The sequence below is a fragment of the Gymnogyps californianus genome, chromosome 3, assembly GCF_018139145.2.
Source record: "Gymnogyps californianus isolate 813 chromosome 3, ASM1813914v2, whole genome shotgun sequence".
Taxonomy (NCBI): Eukaryota; Metazoa; Chordata; class Aves; order Accipitriformes; family Cathartidae; genus Gymnogyps; species Gymnogyps californianus.
This window is the reverse complement of record NC_059473.1, coordinates 58,511,151-58,530,538: the sequence shown is the minus strand read 5'-3', so window position 1 is coordinate 58,530,538 and position 19,388 is coordinate 58,511,151. Positions and strand designations below refer to the sequence as shown.

The 19,388-nt window shown below is 40.9% G+C and overlaps 1 protein-coding gene across 1 annotated transcript in view; it reads right to left on the bottom strand.

Annotated features, from left to right (window-relative positions):
• Positions 1–19,388, bottom strand: part of TIAM2 (TIAM Rac1 associated GEF 2) — a 180,829-nt gene that overhangs the window by 46,617 nt on the left and 114,824 nt on the right. The window contains exons 10-15 of the mRNA XM_050895201.1: positions 16,066–16,128; positions 11,101–11,268; positions 8,310–8,420; positions 7,768–7,846; positions 6,150–6,242; positions 4,827–5,087 (exon numbers count right to left, since the gene is read on the bottom strand). Of these exons, the coding sequence (XP_050751158.1) occupies positions 4,827–5,087; positions 6,150–6,242; positions 7,768–7,846; positions 8,310–8,420; positions 11,101–11,268; positions 16,066–16,128 (775 nt within the window). The remainder of the gene's footprint in view (positions 1–4,826; positions 5,088–6,149; positions 6,243–7,767; positions 7,847–8,309; positions 8,421–11,100; positions 11,269–16,065; positions 16,129–19,388) is intronic.

Sequence of the window (19,388 nt, the reverse complement as noted above, 5' to 3'; positions counted from 1 at the left end):
GCTAGGCAAACAAACAGGACCTGATTTGGGAAGAACTAAAAGTAGAAGTTATTTCAGAAGTGCTTTTCAGTTAAGTTTTAGTTTTACTTTTGTTTACAAAATGCTTTGAACATTACATTAAAAGACACTTACGAAATGCTTTAAAAACTATGGGCAAACAGCAACAAGCAGAGCAGTCCAAGCCAGTGCTCCACGCACAGCCCCCAGCTGCTGGAGGCTACAGGCCACCTTAGTTTCACATCCTCCCGACTTTATCTCTTTTCTAAAGCAGGACACACAGGTCTTTCTGATATTCAGTCTGGGTTGGGGCTGAAAGAGGATGCAGGGAGTGCTACCTGGAGAGGCGTGCGCAGCGACATGCATACAGCCAGCTGGCTGCAGAGCCAACCTCTGTCTCCCTTTTCCTCCCTCAACTCAGTGGTATCTGACGAAGCCAAATGGAGCAGTTTTCTGGAGCAGCTGTGAGTTGCAATTACGCTTTACAGAGGCACCTAAATCATCCAGTGATGCGTATTTGAAACAGAAAGTACCTTGGAATTTAATCCAAACCAATTATTATTATGACCACATTTTTAAAAATAATTTAGTCATTAAATTTGTGGCCGACTGATGTGCTTTGCTTCTGTGCATGCTTACTAAGATTAAAATCAGAAGTGGCTCATGTCTTGGGAAACAGAAGAGCCACTTCCCACATGAGCGTTCAAACCACTGATCCTCCTCCTGAAGCAGTAACATTTTGCAAAAATGTCTCAGTGTTTAGCAGGTCAGGAGCTCAAATGTCATTGCTCCTCTCCAGCACACATCCCAGCTACTTGTCAAATAGCACGAAGTCTGACTCTCTGACTCCAGCCATGCTTTATACAACGTGAAATAGCTTCATCAGGAGCGACTCAAACCAGCATGTCCCAGACTACACTGCTGTCTGGGGATCAGTGCGAGAGGTGGGAAAGCAGAGGGCAAAACCCATGCTTCAAAATGGCTAGAGAGGTGCTCTGCGGGAAGGTCAGCTGAAGGAGAACTTGCCGCCTCTGACAGTAACCCTCCTTGCAACCAGCTCTCCCCCGGCATCTGCCTGCTCACTGCTCCTCCTCCTCCTGCTTACCTGGCTCTGGCCCTTGTCAGACCTCTGCACCCGCTGGTTCAACTCACTGAATTTGCATGGGGGGGAAAACAAGAAAGTTTTCTTCTTAATTAGCTTCATCAAGGGCTCCAGCAAGTGCCACTGCCAGCACAGGGGCGGGATGAGTGCTATGGGGCTGGAAGGGAGGGCTAAGGCAGTGCAGGGGAGGAGGAGGAGGAGGAGCAAGCCTCCCCCTTGTCAGCAGCATGTAAGCCTTCTTAACCGCTCCTGGGACCACACCTCTAGAAAGATGGACCAGACAGGAACCCAGACCCCGCACAGAAGGTAAGTGCCCTACCCCAAAGATGAGGAGTACAATGCGGAGCGAAGGAACAGTATGTCCATCTTTATTTTTTTTAATGGTTTCTTTCCCATTTAGCTCTCTAACCCTCCCAGATGAAAGTGTTTCTTCATGGAAACTTGTTAAAGCATATCCAAACTGCCATCCCCTGCTTTTTTCTTTTTTTTTTCCTTTTAATCACAGAGATCTATTTACAAATTAGGGTTGATTTCAACAGTGTCAGCTAACCAGAAATGACAGCTTTTTTGGCACTTGCTGGGGAAAAAAAAAATTGCCCAACTCTGAGAGCAACTCACATACTGCAATGGGTTTTGACACCTACTAATGCTTCTACCTCCTGCCTCAGCACTCTATAGATATACCATTAACCCACACGGGGTTGCCGTAAATATACAGTTTTCAATTCTCGTGCCTTCTCTGTTGTTTATTCCTCAAATATCCATGCCATCTTAAAATGAGGCATTTTTTTCCTCCACAGTTGTAAGAATTCCAGTCCAATTCCCTCATTTTTTTTAACTCTACACAAATATTTGTTTAATTTCCTCAGCACTAGAGCTTGGAACAAATTTAGTTGCTCTGTTATTTGGTTTTCCACATTTATGAATGCATTTTTTAAAAGTATTTCATCTCATTTCTTTTCCAGGATAAGCTTATTACTAGCCAAGTGGCTAAGCAGCAAGCACATAGTGTTGCCATGTGGGAGATCAAATGATATGACCACAGCAGGTCCAAAATACAGCTACAAGGGTATAGCAACCTCTTGGAGAAAATGAATCACTCTCACAGAAAATTCCCTGGGAATGATTTTTAGGAGTGGCAGAGTTAGTGGCTTTGGAGAAAGTCAATCACTCCCCTTCTGTACAGTAAAGGCTGCCAAAGTTTGCCATGAGATATAATTGGGTATCCTCAACATAGCAGAATACATAGGAAAAGGCATTCATCAGAGTTATGCTAAGCAGTTACAAAACAGTAAACAAATGTGGACAAACTATTACCACCCAAGTTATACAAAGCCAGTGATTTAAAGTAAATTCTGTTTTGCTTTTGCCTGATGGTTGTCACCAAGCACCGGGCAGGGTATTACCACGTGACTGAGTGCTGAAAATTTCCGTTTTCCAAGCACTTCATTAATTTTAGCTCATTAATCCTCATAGTACTCTAGAAAGATAAATAGAGTTAGTTAATTCTTAAAAACAGGGAGGTGACAGCAGAAACATTAAGTTTTTTAACTCCAGGTATGTACCTTGAGCCAAATTGTGCTTGATTTTTTAAAAAGGTCCCCCTCCACTGGCACTAACTGACTTTCAAAGGTGCTGCCTTGGAAGAACAGGCTCAACATGGACAAGCAAATGTCAGAAAGTATTTTTGAAAACTGTGGTCTTAAGAGTGACTCACTGAACTCTACCAAAGGAGACAGAACAGTATTAAACATTGGATATGAATTTAAGAGTCTCTGGCCTCCAAATCCCTGCTTGGATCACTAAATACCCCCTCTTCTTATCTAAAATCTTATTCAACTCCCGAGTGAGTAACAGGACATAGAACAGTTAAACTCTTTATGATTATCTATTAATTCAAAGTAACACGATTTTCTTCTGTTTCCATTTGAACTCGATCAGGTGATCAGACACTAAGCACTGAACTCAATAAATATGAAAGTCCTTCTCACGAAGCTTAATTTAGAAATATTTGTTCCCTTTCAGAATAAAATAAATCTTCCTTAGCTGCTTTTAAGCAGAAAAGCAAATATACTATGTCCCTTTACCCACTAGTGCTTAGAATAGAATACATACTCCAGTAATTTCCTATTATAATGGAATATTTGCACAGGTTGCAAATTTATCCTGGAGGAATGAGGAATCTAGTGAATGGACACATACATTTATTACACTGAATACTCCAGGTAATGCTGGCTTATGATATCAAGCCAACAAGCTGAATGATAGCCCTGCTATAATTATGTAATTAATTAGCTCTATCATAATTTTTGTTTTATGACACTAACTTTTATGTGCCACTAGTCAATTTAATGGCATTTTAAATTGAAATAAGGCCCCTGAGAGAGATGCTACTTACTGTATCACAAATCTTATATTCAGATTTCTTTTAATATCAAAAGATGACCTAATAAAATTGCTTTATAATTAAATCCACTCTAACAACTTCTCCTATGTGATTCTTTTTATTCTCCCATTTTTAATTACGAAAAAAAAATCCAATCAGAAAACACTTGCCACCGTAATTATATACAAAAATCAGCAACCCCTTTTTGTACCTCTTGCTACTCTCCTTGCACAGCAGTGCACCCTGGCCAGCTTTCCTGCAGAATTTTACTAGCATCCCCCAGAGGTGCAGCGAGGAAACTGCACCTTTTACACTCAAGAAACTAGAGTTAAATTTGGTTCTATCTTGTTTGAAAAATAGTCAAGGCGTGGGAAGGAAGGGGAGCAAAACCCTTCGTACTTTCTATTTCAGACAGGCTTTTACAAGAATTCTGGTATCACAAGATGTATTTCTCACGTGAAGTAAGATCAGCTAAAGGAAGGGAAGGGCGACCACGGCTCTCCTCCACCCAGCGTGGCAGTGCCCCTCTACGTGCCACCTCCTATTTCCCGCTGAAAAGGCAACCCAGCAGTGAGCATTGGCACCTTCCTTGGGGCTGGGGGGCCGTGGTGTCATCCAGGAGCAGTCCTTACCACACAGGCTTTTGGCACCTTCCCTGCCTGGTGCTCCTCAGATGGAAACCCATCAGGATCTCATCCTGACACAGCACTGTTAGGATATGTCCTCCATTCGATGCTTAATACAGTGGTATTACGTTGAGTAAGAAATATGAGCAGGTAGTAGCAAAACAATCCCTATGAAAGCTGTTTTCATAGGCTTTCTTCTACACAGTGAGCAGCTGTATCTAACAGGAACATGATAACATCATTGGGTGGGAGCAGAGCTAAATGACTCCTTTCTGAGGTGACATGATTACTGCATTTAAGGTACCCTTAATGTATGCGGTACTTTACCATATGTAAAGCATAGTAAACACAGAACAATACTTCTGCCTCTGAAAGCCATCACATCTTTTCAACCACCGATGCCTGGGAAATGGATGTATTGGAGGTACCCGGGATGACACAGAACAGTTAAGAGAGCACTTGATAATACTGGATGGTGCAGCCAAACAGATTAAAAGAATATAATTTCCCTGCAGAAATGATCATATTCTGTTCCATTTCTACTTTCTAGAAAATAATAAAATAACAGACAGATATGGAGCATAAATGGAACTTAAACAATTTGTACTTGGGTTTCTTACTAAGGCAAGCACAGAATTTTAAACATAATTGAGTTTTAAAAAACAGTGATATTGGAAGTGAGGTGAAAGTAATGGAATTATTGTCAACCTCTTACCATTTGCTGTGTTCTTTTTGAAGTTGTCTAGAAACTCTTCCAGAAGCTGTGACTGGTTTGGAGGGGGCAACAAGCTCTTTGGGTCCCTGGAAATGTCGCCATCTGACCAGGACGCACATAAGGGTTGCTGGGTCCCATAATGGTTCATTCTCAGAGTGAGCATTACGCTTCTCTCTGAAAACAGTAACTCCATCTGCCTGAGGTCAAGATCAGACACAGCTTCTCCATTTATGCTCAGGATTTCATTGCCTACTCGGAGCCCTGGGAGCATGTGAGAGGAAAGAAGAAAAAAAGAAAAAGAGGGAATGTAAAACGTAAACGGTCACAAACCAAACCTTACGCTGATTCACTTTTTATTTTTGTGGTTTTAATTCAAATAGCCTAATCCAACCACAAGTCCATTAGAATCGATGGGAGCTTTATTTCTGCTATAATTATACAGATCAACCTCTTGCTTACTTTGATAGGTGTTACACGTAGTACAGCAATCGAGTTGTTTCTTTCTAAAGATGCTACAGAATTTGGTGGGTGGGAGGGCAGCACAACTTTCAAGAAGATTAGAATAGAGGCACCTCTCACGACTTGGATACCACCAGTGTACAGCACCATAACACATATCTCATTATCTGGGAAGAACAAAGCACTAGTCATGCAGATCAAATCATTCATGCAAAACTGGAAAACAGCGGATGGAGTCTTTATCAGCCTTTGTACAAATCTAAACAGTGGCAACCGCTGCCTTTCAAGGTCAGCCACAACCAAGTGGTCTTTACCCTCAGGTAGCAAATGAAACTCTTTGTCTCCATTTTTCTGGGTTTGTCTCTCCATTTTTCAGAGAGCAGAACACACGTGATCCTGCTGTGTCAATGAAGAGAAGCATGGTTTCTGAGCAGCGCAGTAGAGAAGGCACTCACAGAAACGTATGCAGAAAACTATTTTGGGGAGGGAGGCTACTTTTCATTGCCAGCAAAAGTGGAAGTGATGGGTCTTGGAGACTGACCAAGCCCATGAGGTTCCCCAGTGTGAGATGAACTCTTTCTCCAGCCTGTTCCTCTGTGCAAAAGCACGTGGTTGGATGGCTGAACACAGACTTTGTCTCCAAGGGTGAACAAGAACTTTCCCCGCTATATTGAAAGTATAATTCAGTTACTCTGTGTACCTTATCTTTCCTAATATCACATACTTTCCATGGTCTTCAGGAAAGAAAACTATGAATAGTAAAAGCCAAGAACCATTTCAGACAGCAGTACTAAAGCTCCTTCATGTTTTGGGACTTTAAAAAGATAATGAAGCACAGTATTAAACATAAATATGATACAATACCTTCCTTGTATGCCAGTCCATCAGGGAGAACATCACTTACAAATATACGGGTGAGATGCTGATTTTCATCAACTTGTGCTGTGACAGCAAAGCCTGAAGAAAAAAAGGTTTAAATCAAATAAACTTTCTCGGAAACATTTCCCTTTTATTTTGTGTATTTAGTAGACTCTACACAACCAGAGGGAGGATACTGTTCATGAGAACACACCCACAGAGCATAGAGAAATTATCACATTGTTTCTCAGTCATTGTAAGGCCTGTTAAAGTTAATACGACTTTTCAACTTCCAGGAAATGTCATGCTGTGCTGTAAAAAAACCAAATTACATTTCAAAAAAATATTTTCTACCTCAGGCCCATATGACATTTCAATAACACAGCTCATCATTATGGTAAGAGTTCTGCAGTGTGTTCATCAGCTATAGAGGTGTCTTGAACAGATCCAAAAACTGGAAACCCAAACTATAAAGCAGCAAATCCATATAGACCAGTGAGTGAGACAGCCCAGCAAGGAATAATTTATACCAACAGACTTGCAGCTAAAGAACAGCACACAGCTGCCTTACAAAGGTATCTTTGCAAAGTATATAATTATTCCTAGGCACAACTGCCTCCCACAGATAAAAAGCCTGTCAGAATTTGTACCAAAGGACACTCTCTTGATACTGTGCCAACAGAGGATCCCACTACCAAAAATGAAAAGGGCAGACCTTGACCATGGCCTGACTGAGACCGATTGTATTAATCCTAGCAAAGGACATTTGTCTTCTGACAATTCCACACTTGAATTATTTGGCCAGTGCAGCAGAATTAGAAAGTGGACCCTTCCCAAACATAAGAAATGCGTTTGGCCAGTGTAAACCAACCAGTCTGGGTCTTTTTTATTGTCCTGGTTTCGGCTGGGATAGAGTTCATTTTCTTCATAGTAGCTAGTATGGGGCTATAGTTTGGATTTGTGCTGAAAACAGTGTTGATAATACAGAGATGTTTTTGTTACTGCTGAGCAGCGCTCACACAGAGTCAAGGCCTTTTCTGCCTCTCACCCCACCCCACCAGCAAGGAGGCTGGGGGTGCACAAGAAGTTGGGAGGGGACACAGCTGGGACAGCTGACCCCAGCTGGCCAAAGGGATATTCCATACCATATGACATCATGCTCAGCATATAAAGCTGGGGGAAGAAGAAGGAAGGGGGGGACGTTCAGAGCGATGGCGTTTGTCTTCCCAAGTAACCATTACGTGTGATGGAGCCCTGCTTTCCTGGGGATGGCTGAACACCTGCCTGCTGGTGGGAAGTGGTGAATGAATTCCTTGTTTTGTTTTACTTGCGTGTGCGGCTTTTGCTTTACTTATTAAACTGTCTTTAACTCAACTCACAAGTTTTCTCACTTTTACCTTTCTGATTCTTTCCCCCATCCCACCGGGGGGGAGTGAGCGAGCGGCTGGGTGGGGCTTAGTTGCCGGCTGGGGTTAAACCACAACAGTTATAATGCCTCGAGTCCTTTGCAGACTCAGACTTCGAGCTATCAAGGATAGCTCTACCTGCTCTCAGAGACAGAAAAGTCCTGAAGAGAGAAAGTAAGCAATGAGAAGAATAAAAAGAAAAATTCCTGAGAGCTTACCAAAATCCGTTATGTTTTCAGTCTTTGTAAGATGAACGTGATAAACATTTAATGGACAAATTTCTATTTCATCATATACCTGTTGGAAAAAAACAATAACAGAAGTCATCAAATTATGAAATTGCAAGCATCAAAACCCAAAGGTACAGCATGAGCAATAAGCACAATATTCTTTGCATCAATAAAGAGTCAAAACTTGCTGTCTTTACACAGAGAACTGTGTTAGTGTGCAAGCGTCACCAGTATCAGTGGGACTAAATGCAGAGTAAGCTAAAGATAGAAAACTCAGCCTGAAGTAGAGACTGACACTTTGCTTTTGTACCAGAAGCCCCACTTAAATCTTGAAACAGTTCTTGAAGAGAGTGTTTGCAGTGCCTAGCCACCCAAATGTCTGCATAGGCATGGCCTGTGTGAACGAGGATGGCAGAATGCAATCCAGGAATAGCTTTAAAACCTTATTTTAGATCTAAATCACACATATTCGTAGGTGATAATTCAACTGTAGTTACAGACATCACGGAGCTTTATCTAAAAAGAGTCACACTTTCCTGGTCTACTATGTATTCGTATGGTTCAGGAGCACAATACTCAGTATTTTCATCAACGAGTCTTCTGAGTTGTAGGCCATAGTGTCTTGGCTCCAGCTGTTTCATCTAAGGAATAAAGAGAATGGGGTTTGGAATTTGTTATTTATTTCCAGAATCCCAGAAGACAAAGAATTGACACACACACACACACAAAAAGCTCTTTAGAAATCATGCAAAAGCAATCCTCAAGTCATTTTCTAACTATTTTTGTGGTATAAATAAAACTAGCTGCATTGCTTAGAAGATAAGGTTCAAGTGCAATTTCCATTTTCGCTTACGTTCCTCCCATATCCTTTCATAAACACTATGTCTTGGCTATTAGATTAACTGAGCACTGCTATATGTTTCCAAAGATATCACAACTGTTTTCTGTCCTTTTGAACTTACACTCACAACCATCTTTTTCTGTGACTACTTTTAATGACTCGGTTCTGCTCAGTAACTTTTTCTTCTGATGTAGAAAATGTATACGCATGTATGGGCTGTTAGGAGAGGGGATAGGATGGGAAGCAGGTTCCCTAAGGGTTTGCCTTTATTGGATTTTATTTTTATTGCTGGGTTTCATCTACGATCAGAGAGTTTCACTTATTTTTTTTCACCACGTGAGGTCAAAGCAAAAATCCTGTCTCAACAGGAAGTCAAAGGGAAATAGGAATATTCCCAAAGGATATTAGCCTGAAAGTGTCGAGCCCCTGATGGGAGTCTCTCTGAAAATCGGGATGGTGGTGAGACCAGTGCAAAAACATTTCATTTTAGCATATTAATAGAGCAACATGTCTAAAACAGGAGGAAGCAACATTTCTAAAAGAGGAGGAATGACTGCATCTCTGAGGATTATTTAACCTCTTTAACGTATCTCTGCAGCTTACAAAATCTAAATCTACTGAGTAACTAGTAATTACCTTAACATTTCATTATGTGTAACAGTTTACGAGTTGCATATGTTCTGCATCCTGAACAATTGTATTCAAATGCACTTTTTTTTTTTGTATACGTCTTATCCAAAAGCCTCAGATGGAAAACAGAAATGAGAAAAGTATAAACCCCATAAAGCATGAATGAAGGGAGAAAAAACAATCACCCCTTTGAACTTTATCCTTATACACATAGCATTCAAACATGTTCTGTTAAGAAGAAAGATTCCTTACACTCACCAGAGCAGAATGAAAATGTAAGAAGGAAAAGAACCAGGATAGATGAGCAGAAAGTATTCAGCATTAGAGAATGCTTATGAAAAGCTTTACACACAGAATAGAAAGAAAAAATAAAACAGAAAAACGTTTAAGAAAAAAACCAAATAATTTAAAACTAAATTTTCATGTGATACAGACAATGAAAATTAAAAGTCAGCTTTACAATTACAAATATTTTGGAATGATGGAGTAAGAGAGGTAAGGAATTTCCTTTTCAACTTAATTTTACATTTATAAATTTTATTTCCTCTTTCAGGGGTCTTGCATGTCACCGTAACGACTTCCAAATGTTTCAGCTCTACCGTGCCATCTGGTGGTCAAATAATGTCTCAGACAATCCCTTTAGCCTGACCAGGTACACTGAATTTTTAAAAAGTAAAGCCAGGCATTAAACTGTTTCTCCAGGATTCAGTTTCCACCAGCAAAAGCAACGAGAAGATAATTTCTTCTTTGTGATGCCATGGAGACGCATTGTGACATGGCTAAATCAGTGTGCTTATTTTGATTTAAAAACTATAGTTCACCCTGGATTTTTAAAAACTTGTATAATTTTTTTTTGTTTGTTTACAACATTACCAGGTGCAAAGAGCCATTAAATTGCGTCCTTTCCTCCTTTAGAAGCCTCAAAATTCATTAACTTCAATCCAGTTGAATTGAGCTTACCTGAAAGTTCACACCAACTATGCTAAAAGCTACCACTGGATTTTATACAGAGCAGGACTCCTTTTTTCCCTGTTTTTCAGCTTTACTTGTGAAGTAAATAAACTATATTTACCAGTTGTCAGAAAACAGAACTTAGGAGTAAAAATCTAGTTTTTCCAAAAAGCTTGTTTGCATAATGTAAGTGACTTGAATCATGAAGTTAGAGCTAAATTCAAGAACTGACACACATGGAGACAAAGGTGCCAGGTACATTGCGACGTTCTAGAGGTGCTGGTCTTTTGTCTGTAGTTCAAATCAGTATTTTTACTTTACGTTCAACCTGTGACTCAGTCTTCTGTCCCAAGATCTATAACAATCCCTCTCAAATTGCTGGCACTGACTTTCAGAGGGGAATGCACTCTTTGAAGTTCAGAAGTAGAGCTGATATTTAATTAAAAGCTTAAAAAGGTCGCTTAAGAAGCAAACATATCTGATGGCCTTTGTCACAGCAGTCTTAAATGTCTTAATCTCCTGGCATTAACTCAACCAGTCCCTGTTACTCCTCTGTGATTAATTTGCACAGAACAACTGGGTTCGCTGCAATGACAACGTAGAGTGGACACGTGCTGAGATTTCTCAGGGGCTGACTACCTGGCAAATCGTGACCGCTCTTTAAGCATTCACTGTGCGCTGTCTCGAGCAACGCTTCTTGAAAACCCTTCCACAACCTTGCTACCTTGGCTACAATACACAAATAACACAACTAAAGGAAACAGAGCAATGTGCCTTAATACAGTGACAGGGAGATGCTGGTATTATGCTCTCACTATTTAGGCATCCTCTGATATATTATGTTCCTTCTCAAGTCCACAGCTATTAACAAGGTGCAATCATACACAAAAAATGAGTACCTTGCATGCCAAAGACAAAACATCTTCCACCCTGTGCTCTGGCTTGAGAGTCAGCGCCACTCCTTGGCCGTCACAGAAGTGAACATACGTCTGTGTTTCCCAAGCACTCTCCTTCTGGATGCTCTCTGGCACTGAGCAGTAGACATTCAAAAAGTCATCGACTTGCTGCTGGAAACAAGGGAGAAATGTACAACATATGTGGATGTTGCAAAAAAACCCAAAAGTACAATTACATTGGCTGTTTGCAGTGGATATATATTTAGACACGGTACTGTGCATTTTCCCATGGCAAGACAGGGACAAAGTTCTGCCACCTGCTCTCATTCACTGTCGAAGACTTGATTTTCTTGAGAATGGATTGCACTTCCTCTGCATTCCCGTTACGGGCTTTTATGCCTTTATCTTATATTAATCGTGATTTAACTCGAAGTGAAAATATGTAGCTACCTGATATTATATCGCAGTGGGAATAAATTCTTAAGAAGAATTGACTACTACAATTTTATCTAATTAACAAATGCAAAAACCCCGGAATTACTGTAATTTTGACAGAAAATGGTATCATAGTAAACTTCCAGCAGAGAGCACTGTGGAGCAAGGCTTGCCGTAACATAAAGGACTAAAGCAGGAATAAAGTGTTCCTATTCTATTTACAGTGTAAGAACATATTGTTTCATAGGTAGCACGGGGTATTTGCCTGTTTACCATTTTGCCTCACATTCACCCTCGTTCCAAAGCCACTCTGCTTGATCAAATAACAACATCCACCCTGAATAAATTCCCTGTCACTTTCTCACCCTTCTTTTTCACACTTTCTCCTGTACTGCACTTCAGGCTACAGGTTTCAAAGGAAGCCACACAAGGAGAAGAAAAACACTGAGAGCTGTTCAGAATTTGGAGTTTCACCTATATATTTAGGTCTGCCTATTCAGCACGTCACTTAAATACTCACGTCAAGGCATTTAAGTTTACGCAGATAGGGTCCCTTGATTCCCCTTACAGTAAATGGAAAAGGACAATAAGGCCGTAAAGTGGCAGAACTGCCACCCAAGACATATCTTAAGATACCCTGAGCTGTTCTCAGGAGTGCCTACCTCCCTAATGCTTTCTCTTTGTATTTTTGTTTGTTTGTTTGTTTGGGTTGGTGGGTTTTGTTGCCTACATAAAGCCCCTTGACTATGCAGTTCTTCCTCCCGGCTCTGCAGGGACACAAGCCCAGGGGTGCACTGCAATTAAAAGCTGTGGTAAAATCACTGCACAGGGACTGCTTCCCTTGCTGCAGGCAGCAAAGTTATTGACAACAATCTACCAGTAGCAACAGAGAGACCAATATTATTTTGTTTTTCCAAATAACAACCATGGCTGTGAAAATGAGGTAGTAAGCAATCCTGTCCAGGTAATTACCAAACAATGCAGAAATTCAGGTTGCAGCCAACCCAGAGTATGGCACAGTAATAATGTAACGCCAGAGTAACACTGGTTTTGGCGGAATAATATTAATGAACTAATGGCATTCATGAATCTTATATCTCTTGCTCAGCTGTCCCTTTTAACTAATTGAAAATGAAATTTCAATTAACACAGGTCCATGGAAACCTTACTAAAATCCAGCAACTACTATACATAACAGGAATCCTGTTATGCTACTGCAATTAATGGAGCGATGAAATCTACACCAGGCGAAGTTTCACCACGGTGGCTGTGGTTCCAGACTGCTCATAACACTGGTGTTGTTGAAGAAGATAATTCCCGTAGAAGCTTGGTCCTCTCAGAAAGCACTAAATCAAGTGCCTGGGAATAAACGCTCATCTCCTTCCACCGTGTAATAACAGAAAGGAGAAAGGGCAAGGCAGGCAGGCTGCGAGAGTTTAGCAGGAATGAGTCAGACTGAATTCTCTGATGGCTTCCTCCAGGGAAAACCGAAGCTACGTTGCCTCAGCTAGGGAGATGCTCCCAGTAGCTCAGAGGTTTGTAACTACCACAATGGTTTATTGCACTGCAACAGTAGTTCTTCAAATCTGTGCAACTGAAATAAATCTCACTATTGCCAGAGATGGAAAAAACCAAACCCCAAAACATAGTTGATTAAGGCGATGAGAAATAGGTTTAATGCCACTTTTTTTCCCGCAAGCTCTTAAGACAGGACAGAAAGTTCTGCAGCCAATGTGAGATACTTCCCTTTCCTTGCCACGTACACTGGTGCTCAAGCATACGCCTTGAGATAAACTCGACTCTGTTATTAAACATGACTATGTTCCTTAACTGCAGTCAAGGTCCTGTTGCTTCATCCACATTTTCCATCTCAGAAAATCTGACACGAAAAGAGATTTTTTTTCCTGTTATGCCTGCAGTGACTAATTCTACAATAGTTCATTCATTCATTGCCACTTAAAGTTATAACAACCCATCCAATTTTCCAGAAACAGGCGCCAGGATTTGCAGACTGTCACACGTTGTGCCACAGGGCTGCTGCAGGACCAATAGGTTACTTCATAATTTCCTCCCACTATTTGCCTCTGGTTTTAACATCCTTTTCAGGGAAAATATAGCCTCCCTGGCACACTTTATTCGTCATTCACTGTGCTCTTCAGGTAGCATTTTATAAAAGTTTTGATGCTGTTTTTGTTTTTCATTTGAAATCAGCCAGTGAAACCGGGCTGATGCCAAAGTAACGGTTTTCAGAGTTATGATGAATCATTTCTGAGTTGTCATATGATTCATCAAAATGTCAGGAGCTTAAAAATGCCCACGCTATACTTAATTCCCATTAAAAAAAAGGTTTTAGAAATAAGGTTGAGATGATAATAATAATGATAATGATAATAATAATAATGTTTTTCTAGAAATAAGGTTGAGCTCCAGAGCTCTGCTTCAGCACCTAAACTGGAGGGGTTTTTTAGTCTTGAAACACAACCCTGCTAAACTTTGTAAAAACCTGGCCCAAAATCTGCAGCGACATTGCCCCCCTGCCGGTCCCCTCCGCCTAGGGAGTGGGGCTGTGAGCCCCTGCCTGAATTTGGAGAAGGCTGCTTTTATCCAGAGCTGGGTCAAGAAGCCAGACCTTGTCCCTTCCCTGACACGGCACCAAAGGGAGAGGACTTCATTCTGCCTGCTCCCTGGCACCTTCAAAACCTTCCTCTGCCTCCTCAGAAGGGTTCAGGAAGAGCAAACGCTCTTGTTAGGCCAGAGGACAGGAGACCCACAGCAGACCCCGTTGCACAAGGCAGCACCGTCAGCCTCCCAGCCCCGAGGGGGTCGGCGCTAAACCGAGGGACTGGAGTCACAGCCCTTCGGGAGAAACCTTCAGGGGGTGCACCCAAGAGATTATGCCTCTTCTCAGATTTAGGAGGGACCAAACCTTTCCATGTTTTAACAGGACCGGACAGGAACGAATTGTGTTTGCTGTCCGTGAGGTGGGAAATGGATGCCATCTCACACCACACCCAATGGTACATTCTGGAGGAATTTGTAAGTGTTCTCTACAGGAGATCATTTCACCCAGAAATCCCTCATAATTATAACTTATTTTGAAAAGAGAGGAGTGATTTGGTTCAAATACTTTCCCACCCCAGGAAATAACAAGCAAGTGGTCAAATAACTATGGGAATTCAGGTGTTTCAATATACTTCTTCAAAGAACAGACAAAATGTGAAGATACTTTCAGGAGGCAAAACAGCATTATAGGATTAGCTGCTGTCAGTGGGAGACGCCTCTCTCAGTGGTATAACTTCTGCATAATTACATATTTCTTTCTTACCTAGCCATTAAATGAATGCGCTTGATGAGAAAATAAACCATGTAGCACATAATGATACAAAAAACCAACATAAAAACCAATGAGAAATTATGAACTTTGTCCAAACCTTCCTCATGAGATTCATTACAGCTCTTCATTACAGTTAATCATTTTCAAGAGCAATATTTCATTTTAAATGCAGATTTTGACTTTTTGTCTAATACCTGGTACACAAACTGAAAGGGAACAGTACTGTAGTATGATTTTTTTAAAGTCTTCTTTCAAGTTTTAAACTGCATCAGGGGAATATCTGGTTCAAGGAACAAAGAAGGAAAAGGGACAGGGTAGATGGGAAGACAAAGACCCCTTTGAGTCTGGCACATGTTGACATTAAAGAAATCCAGCTATACCATACAGAAAACAGAGTCCAGAAACCCTGTGCCTAAGACTTAATTTGAATTTTTTATTTGGAGCCTGCACAAGCCTACCGGGAGAGAAGGATTCTGTCTCTGTAAGCCCTGCAGTACACAGGCAACACTCAGTGGTCCTACATGTATGCAGTTATGGATTTTGGAGCGTCCTGCTTTGCTTCCAGACCGGGGGACGGCGACGTTATCCCCAGGGAGGCTGCGGGAGCTGAGAGGGACCATGACTCACACCAGGCAGGGACGAGCAGCAGCTCTCCTCCTCCTGGGCACCGGAGAACATCAGCCGCAGCTATTTACTGGGTAGTGCTGTTGAGGGGATGCCGCTTCCTCTTCCTTTACTTGGGCAATCTCCAGCTATATATTAACTCTCACTTCTCTGCTGGTATGCTCCACAGACTTTAATTAGCCTTTATTTGCCTTTATACTCAAAATACACACGTTCTGTTCAAGTAGGCAAAGGGGGAAAATACACCTTGGGTTTCGCCATAGTGTGAAGCATGCTTTCAAACAAACTCGGTTCCAAATCTCTCTCAGACAGTGTACATGCTGTAAGGACGAGTGCTGTGAAGAAGCGTCTAGGGATTTTTTTTTTATATATTATTATTTTTTTAAAAAAGGCTACCATGCATGTTCAGAAACTTAAAGTGGTTTCATTAGCAAAATTATAATCCTGCCATCTAACACTAACTGCATTTTATGAACCTCTGTAGGGTTTCTGAACCAGCCTCATCATACACTTAGTGAAATACATTCAGGAATTTAAAAACAAGATGGTGCAGAATGAGGACAGGCATATCTTACCTCAGTAGAGTTGGCTGAATTCTGGACACCAGCAAATCCATGTCCTCCAGCTGAATCAAAAATCTATTAAAAATATTACAGATAAATAAACAGGTTAAACAAATAAAACCCTTTATTTCTTACCTGTGTTAGGTAAATTCTTTGAAAAAATAAAAATGAAAACTAAATGAATAAATATATGTCAACCTGCTAAACCCCAGGGATCTTTTTGTACTTTTTATCGCTTTATTCTGACTAGAAGAAGTATTAAAGAAATACAAATCTCCCTCTATAAAGAAAATTTAAGCAAGTTTTCTCTTTCAGGCTACATGTACACTCACATTCAAATATGTATAAAAGTATTCATGTCCTTGTTTTTTCCTATCTACTGTTTAGCAATAAGATTGAAGTCATTTACCTTCAAATCATGCGCTACGCTGGAAGTTACAGTTTCACCCTTTGGGATACTGTTAGATACAGCTACAAATCTCATAATGATTTAAAGGAACTATTTCGAATCATTGTTGCTGTTTTCTAAAACTTCTTAACCTATAGTTTTTCTTCTCTTCCAACCAAGCAGTTAGCTTGACACTATCGATGGAAACTTTTAGCTTAGCTTTAAAGGCATACTTGACCCAAACCCCGCACTATTAAGTAATGAAAATAGCTGACTACTGTGTCTGCTTTCGAAGTGATGAAAGCAGAAACTGAGACTTACATTCCCCATCTGTTTTAAAAGCTTAACTACTAGTATCTCACAAAGGTATTAGGCTTATTAATGAAATTTTTAAAAATCCAATAAATGGCTATGGATACAATCAGATATTTTGGTGATAAGGGTTGTATAAACACACAGATAGAGCTATACAGTTTATACATGATGTCGAGATTTGCAGGTAATAACATTACCCTCCCGAAGTGCAAATATAAATAGCATTTTTTTAACTCCTTCTGCAGTCAACAAATCAGGACAATATCAAACTTACATCTGACCTTCTTTTGTTTAGGTTTTTCTTTTCTTTTTTTTTTGTACTAGCAAAAGCCTTTCGGATAACCCAAAACTACAACAAACTTTCTCTTAAAATTTCATATGAAATCCAGTTTCTGCCAATGCAAATAAAGGGCACCACTTCTGAACTTCCTCTTCCTTGTCTCACCCACAGACATAATCGAAGTATTTTATTGTTTATGATTTCTCAAAACAGTTTATCATTTAGACACAAGAAAGCAGATAAGCATTTAAGAAACTGAGGATAATGTGAGCCTAGACATCTCCCATCTGCTACAGTGCAGTTTTATTAACTGATTTGTAAAAGACTGAGCCACTTCATTAATGTTTATGAAAGCCTCTCAGCATAGAAACTCTGAACCTTTTTTTTATTAAAACCATAAAATTAAACTTAAGATAAAATTAAAAACTTCTCTGACACAATGATGTTCAAGAATATACCATCTAATCTTGAAGCTAGAGTACGGCAGATTAAAACATACCAGCTCCAGTCAAATGAACTTTAATTAAATCCAAGAAAGCCAGACATTTTTAATCTATTGTTTGACACAGGCATCGCAGCACAATGAACAGAGAAGCGAGCTCCACTTCTCTGCTTAACCCAGTTTCCCAGTGGGCTGAGACAACAAGAAAGGCAGCCTCAGGCCTGTTCTGATTTTGACATACAATTATGTGCATACACACAAGTCTGAGCAAGGACATGGCTCCCTTTTCAGCCACCTTCTAGGTTCATGGGTCAGTTTTCAAGCCATGCCCTCACTTTTACGGGTATGAGTCATAGCCCAGTGTTATTCATATGCAACACTCAGCATTTACATTTCCTTAACTTTATAGTAGGATGTTTAATAAAAATAATTAAAAAAAAAAATCAAGACCCTCAGCTCACAGATGAAAATGAACACTTTTTTGGGCCAGCTGGTTGCAAGGTTTGGAATAAGGAGGGTGAGGATGCACCAGGGGCACCTCCACCCGCACCAGGGCTCCCTCCTCCGCGCTTGGAAAAGCACTGAGAGGGCAGCAGGAGCCTCCTCTCCTTGCCATGGAAATGAAATTCCCCGTCCCTGAACTCCGCAGAATCCCCTTCATGGGCTATAAAGCATATGGGAGGACGTATTACCCAGTTAAGACAGTGCAAAGTATCAGCTCTGCTGGGAACGGAGCTAAGGCGCATAAAATCCCTTCCCTCAGGCCTCTTTGTTAATAAAGAAATAGAGGTGCAGGACTCACAGACCAGCCTCACCTGCTGGGGAACACGGGAAATTATGTGAAAAGGACGACCCAGCGAAAATTTCTCCTTCAGTTCCCTCTTTCATAAGACAGACTTGAGTTTTATTCTTATTCAATTTCACCATGTAAACACAACTCGATCAATATGCTAAAATGCCTAACAGTCACCCCAAGAAGCTTCATCCCAGTGTAACACATAGATAAATATTTACCTATTAAGAATACAAACCACTACACCAGAAAATCCTGACGTGTTATTTTGCAACATTAGATCTGTTGCATCAGCTCTGGGACTATTGCAATATGCATACAGATAGGCTTGTTTAAATATTCCACAAGCAGATTACCAGACATGCAAGAACAGCCGATTTTCAAGTACTGATCATAGATTTTTGACTAATAAAATCAAAATACAAGGGCCAGGGAACAATAGGAACAAAGTCACCTAATGAACAATGCACAAAATATTGCTTTGCAGAACAAACAGCAGACATGGCAAAGGCTAGTGAAAATAGTAGTGTTCTGAGTGTGGGTGCACCTCTATGCCTTCTGCCTCATCATCAAGGAAGTGTCTCTGCTGTTATTTACCTTTTTTTTCCAGGGAGAAGGCAGCAAACTTTTCTTTCACATTTAACTGTGTTTTTATTGAGAAAATACAGACTCCCGAAGCGTGGGGTTTACACTAAATGCTTGCATGGGCCATTAGTTTCACAAAAAGACCCCGGGAGATGCTGTAGTTTCATTAGCAATGCAGCCCTTCAGCAGGGGCACGCATCAGCACAGCCCCTCTCCCCAGGGCCAGCCTGCCCCAGCACATCAAACCTGCACCAAGCCTTCAGCTGGCGTAAACCGGCACAGCTTTATTAGTCAGCTGTCTACACCTACAGCTGGCCTCCTGCGTGACAGGAGTCTTCTCCTGTTGGCTAAAATGTACTTCCAAGCAGCGCGTGTTGCTTTGAGAGGCCATGCCAAAGACAGCTGTCTTTGCAGCAGTCTCTCCTCTTTTTTCCTTGAAGACTCACCTGTGTTACTCTATATTAAATTGCAATAGTACTTCAGAGTCCCAGTCATAAGCCAGCACACACTGTGTTAAGGACTGTGCATACAG